Source organism: Cystoisospora suis, assembly GCF_002600585.1.
Source record: "Cystoisospora suis strain Wien I chromosome Unknown contig_3764, whole genome shotgun sequence".
Taxonomy (NCBI): Eukaryota; Apicomplexa; class Conoidasida; order Eucoccidiorida; family Sarcocystidae; genus Cystoisospora; species Cystoisospora suis.
Window position 1 is genome coordinate 1 of NW_027156559.1, and position 5,520 is coordinate 5,520.

The 5,520-nt window shown below is 41.3% G+C and overlaps 1 protein-coding gene across 1 annotated transcript; it reads left to right on the plus strand.

The window, feature by feature from the left end:
- Positions 1 to 32: 32 nt before the first annotated feature.
- CSUI_007229 (uncharacterized protein) lies at positions 33 to 5,138 on the plus strand (the record flags this gene model as incomplete). Its single annotated transcript, XM_068067379.1, has 3 exons — positions 33 to 345; positions 954 to 4,231; positions 4,730 to 5,138. Coding segments are annotated over exons 1-3 (3,954 nt in total), but the record flags the coding sequence as incomplete, so codon positions are not given.
- Between the last annotated feature and the right edge of the window lie 382 nt (positions 5,139 to 5,520).

Below are 5,520 nucleotides of genomic sequence, written 5' to 3' on the forward strand. Positions count from 1 at the left end.
TCTTCTTCGTCTTTCTTCTCTTCATCTTCTTCTTCTTTCTCTTCATCCCCCGAAGAAGAAGAAGAAAGAAGACCAGGCATGCTGCAAGGTGGTCTAAAGAGAGGAGAAAGAAGAAAAGAGAAAGGAAGAGAGATAGAAAGAAAGAATGCCATGAAGACCAAGAGGGTCATGGAGGAGAGTCAGACTAAGAAAAGATCGAGAAGAGACAAGAAGAGAGAGAATGAAGAAGAGAAGAAGAGGAAGGAGCGACAAAGAAGAGCTCAAGAGAAAGCAAAGCGAAAAAGAAGAATTCGATGGATTACAAGACTGCGCAACTCTCCCATAGATTTCCAACTTCTCAAAAAGGTAAGAAAAGGGCAAACCACAATAAGATAGAGAAGACGAAAAAGAGAAGAGAGACGATCACTACGCCTCTATCTATCTTCAATCTAGCCTTACTCTATCTATGGAAATCTCTCTCTCTCTCTATCTATCTTAGGTCTCTTTCTCTGTGTGTCGTGTGTGCAGTAAGGCTTCTTCATGTGAATGTATACATGTACATATATATATATATATATATTCACATTGATGAGGCTGTATAGACATGCATAGGCAGGGAAGTCCGTGTGTACGCACAGATGTCCGAATATATATATATATATGTATGTATGGATTCGTAAGTCTCGACAGAAGTATGGAGAGTCTTCAGTTTGAAAGTGTTTCTCCAGTCTTTCTTTCCTTCTTTCTTTCTTTCTTTCTTATCTCTTTGTTTGCGTACTTTTTGGATTTATTCTTTTCGTTTGCCTCTGGAGAGGTAAGAAAGAAAGAGTGTCGGAGTATGTGCTTGTCATGTCTCTGATAGAACCCTCCTTTAGCTTCTCTTCTCTTCTCTTTTTCTTCTTCTTTTCCTCATCTTTTCCTTTTCTTCTTCTTGTGTCTTTTCTTTCTCTTCTTTTTCTTCTTTCTTTCGTCAGACGTTGGATGCGTGTGTAGAGAAGTCGTGCGATCGCTTGAGAAAGTTTTCTTCTCTCTTTCTCATAAACGAGCTAGAACGTGAACAGCTTCTTCTTCACACATCTTCTTCTTCTCCTTCTTCTCCTCCTTCTTCTTCTCGTCAGTCACTTTGTAGAGATTCTCAAGAGAGAGAGAAAGACTTCCTTTCTTCTTCTTCTACTCATAGGTGTGTGTCGGTAAAGAAAGAGGATGAAGAAGAAGAAGAAAGGGAAGAGGAGAAGAAGAACAGGGCGAGGAGAGGTAGAAGGAAAGAAGAGATCGAAGAAGAGAGGATGAAGTGGATCTATAGAACCTTCTTATCAAGCATGAAGATTCAGCAGAAGATCCAGATCTTCGTGCCTTACGAAAAAGCAGGGAAGAAAAGCGATGGAGAGACCTCTCACATGCAACTGGATGAAGATCTCTTTATGCTAAAGAAAGATCGACTATATCGAAGCTATCAAGCCAATAGAAGCATGAAACGCGGAAGAGGAGGAGAACAAGGAGGAAGAGGAGAAGAAGAAAGAGAATTAACTTGCCATCTCTCTTCTTCGTCTTCTTCCTTTGCAGAGATGTCTTCAACAGAAGAGAAGTTTCGCCGGAGTTTGATCCATTTTCTGGAGCTCCATTTCTCTCTTGACGTAAATGAAGAAGGAGAGAAAGAGAAGGAAGAAGAAGAAGAAAATGACGAAGAGAAAGAAGAAGAGTTCATAGTGGCTGATCCACATTCTCTTTATTCTTCTCATCCTGGGAAGTCTTTCTCGTCTTTCAGGTCATTTCTTCTTTCGCCATCTTCTCGTCTTTTGTTCTATTCTTCTTTATATTATCTCTCCACTATCCGCATAGATGATCTCTCGAGTTCTCTCTCCTTTCTTTCGCCTTTTCTTCAGACGCTTCTGCATCTCTTTCTCCCATCTTCCTCGAGAGATCTCGATTCTCTCGTCATGAAAGATCGGGTAAAGATAGAGAACAACTTAAACGCCGTTGGGATTTCTTTCCCTTCTATCTTGAAAGAATGTGAAGAAGGAAAGACATCTCCGCGGGTTCTTCTCCAATCTTTCTATGAAAATCTCCTCATCTGGGGCTGTCTACCTTTCTCCGAATATAAGCCGATCTTGGGTGTCAAAAGGGATAGAAGAGGAATGAAGAAGAAGATAGCTGGAGAAGAAGAAGAAGTTTATCAAAGGGAGTTTGGAGGGAGCTGTAAGGAGAGTCCAAGTAGAGGAAGAAGAAGAAGACGTTGTTCTTCTCTTTCTTCTGGCACTTCTTCTTCTCCTTCTTCCGAAGGTCAAGAGAAAGAAGAGGAAGAGAAGAAGGAGAAGAAAGAGATGATCTGTTTAGAGAAGTCGTGGCTGGATATGATAGATGACGCCCTGGCTATTTCAAAAGACTCTTTTTTTCATAGATATTTACATGAGAGGAGATACAATGGAAGAGAAGAAGAACAGAGGAGAAGAAGAACGGAGATGGGAGGGAGAAGGAGAAGAAGAGAGAATAAGGATGAAGACAGGGACGTGTCATCGATTTCCATGGCGATCGAGAAAGAGAGGAAGAAGAGGAAGGAGGACGAAGAAGAAGAAGAAGAGAAAGAGAACAGAGAGAGAGAAGAACAAGGAAAAGAAGAAGAAAAGAAAGGTGTACACTGTGAAGAAGATGACTTTTCTTCTTCTTCCTTTGTCTCTTCTTCTCCTTGGGTATGTCAAGAGGAGACTCATCTCTTTCATAGAATCCGCAATCTTCTTCTCTTTCCTTCCCACCATGCCTTGCATGACCTCGCTCTCCTGCCTACTTCAGGTGTATATACACCTCAATCAAGTTTATCACACAACTCTTCTTCGTCATTCTTTTCTTCTTCTTCCCATGGCGAGAATCTCTCGCACGAGAGACCTTTCCGTCATAAATTCTCTTCTTCTTCTTCAGACTCTCCAATTATTTCGCCTGTCTTTAGAGAAGCTCTTAACGTCTCGCGAAATCTTCTTCTCTCTGAAACGTCTCCTTCTCCAAAGAAAGGAAAAGAACTCTATCAGCATCACGAAGACGCAAATCCACGTTTCTCTCTCAGACAAAAAGAAACAGATCTAGATTCTTCTTCTCCCCCTTCTTCTTCTTCTCTCCCTTCTTCTTCTTCTTCTCCCCCTTCTTCTTCTTCTCCCCCTTCTTCTTCTTTTCTGTCGGCTTTATTGAGAATTGTGATGGACTCGCGTCGGGAGAATCAAGGGTCATTTTTAGGTGCGAATGTATGCGCAGATTTTCTTTCTTTTCTGACCTTTAAGGCAGACTGTCTCTTGAGAAATAGAAGAGAAAGAAGAGAAAGAAGTAGAAATAGAGAGATCTCCTTCCGTTCACATTCGTCAAATTTACAAGCAGAAACGAGAAAACGGACAGAGAGAGAAGAAGAGGAAGAGAAAAGAGAAGAAGAGGAAGAGAGGACAAGGAGGAAAGATGGGTCTCTCTCTTCTTCTTCTTCTTCCTTTCTTCATCTTCTTCGCAGACAATTGCGTAGGTGTTGCCAAGCTCTTCAAGAACCGAAACATGAAGAAGAAAGAAAAAGGCGAAGGTCGCCTCCGTCTTCTTCTTCTTCTCCTTCTTCTTCTTCTTCTCTTTTCCTGAGAGATGAAGAGAAAGCGGCTGCGTATGAGAGGTCTGGATCTTCTCTTCTAGAGAGAGAGAGAAGAGAGAGAGAGAAGAGCGGTCACCATGACAGAGGTCTTCGCTCTTCTTCTTCTACTTCTCTTGCTGTTCTTTCTAGAGATCTCGAGCGTCTCTTAAGACTTCTTCTCTTCATGGAGAAGAAAGAAAGAGAAGAAGAGGAAGAAAGAGACAAGTTCTCCAGAGAAGATCTTGCACGTCGACATATCGAGGTTCTTCTTCTCAGTGAAGAAGAGGAAGAAGAAGAAGAAGAGAGCAGCCTCGTTTTCTCAAGAAGATTGATCTATCTTTTCTCCCTTGACTGCGGCCTACGAAGAAGCAGAAGATCTTCTTTCGATGCTTCCTCTCTTCTTCCTTCTTCTTCTGGTAGATATCTTTCTCAGACTTCCTCTCGCGGTTTGTCTGTATCTTCCTCGCTTCGTAACCTCTCTCAAGCAGAGAGGAGAAGATTAAGAAAGATGAAAAATGAAGAAAGATCATCCACCTTAAAGCTTCTTTTAGAGGATATAGAACAGCTCTGTAGAGAAGAAGAAGAAAAATTCTCTTCTTCTTCTCGATGGATCAAAAATCCCGCAAGGAGATACACGGAAGCTCTATCGGCTTATATGCGGTAAGGGGGGGGGGTGAAGCTATATGTTCGTTGTTGACTTGTCTCTCTAGACATGTCAGGTGTGACGATGATACAAGCAAAATGCTTCTAGGTAGAAGGCTTGTCTCCTTCTTCTTGTATTCAACAGAAAGAGAAAGAAAGAAAGAAAGAAAAGAAAGAGAGACAGAGTGAGAAGGAGGGAAAGACAAACGAAGACATACACGGAGAGAGTAGAGAGAGGACTCTTGCCCCATGAACATACATCTAAATCGTTATGAACATACATACATGCAGATATATAGATAGATAGATAGATGAAGGCGGAGATATAGATACAACATATATAGATCTATATATACGTAAACAGATATATACGTCTATATATGTATGTATGTACATTCAATAGAATATAGAGTGAAGAATCGATTGACGGAAAGAGTCGGACATATTATGTTCTTTTTGTCTCTCTTTTCTTTCTTCTTCTCTTTATCTCTTTTTCTTCCGTGTTTCTTTTCGTAGTCTTCAAGGGCTGGTGCATGTATCTGAGTATCGCCGGCGCATGCACATCCTTCTTGCGGTGTATGTACACCTCTACGGTAAGCTCATCTACAGTCACTTCTTCTTTACCAACACACCCTTCTCTCCAGAAACCAATACAGATCCTCTCCCCAATCTCTCTTTTTCTTCTTCTTCTTCCTCTTCTTGTTCTTCTTTACGTCAAGAAGATCAAGGGCAAGATCGACTAAATGTGTGTTTCTCTGCCTCATCCTCTTCTTCATCTCCCTGTCGATCGCTTCCCGGGGTTGCATATAATAAGAGCAGCAGCACTAAAGAGAGAAGGAGGGATTATGAGGGAGAGAAAGAAGAGGAAGAAGACGAAGACCAGGAGGACGAGGTGGAGAAAGAAGAGAAAGCCTGGGAGCAGGCATGTATAGTTCTCGTGCGAAGATTGAGAAGAATAAGCAAAAGACTTTTCTATCAAAATTTTCTTCTGTCTCTCGGTGAGGGGCTCTTTTCTCTCGCTCGATTCTTCGAGCTCATCTGGAGGTAAGAAAAAGAAAGAAAGAAAATCTCTTCTTTTCTCGTCTTCTTATTTCATGAGTTCGTTCATGGCTCTCTTTCTTCTTACTCTTCTTTCCTCCATGAAAAGGAGTTTAAAGGCATCCGCATGCTTTACAGCTAAATACCTCAAACATGTAAATATAAACATACGCTGTACATACACACACGCTCTCTCTTTCTCTCTCTAATGATATATATATATATATATGTAGAGGGATATCTAGACTCTGTCTCTCTCTCTTTCTTTC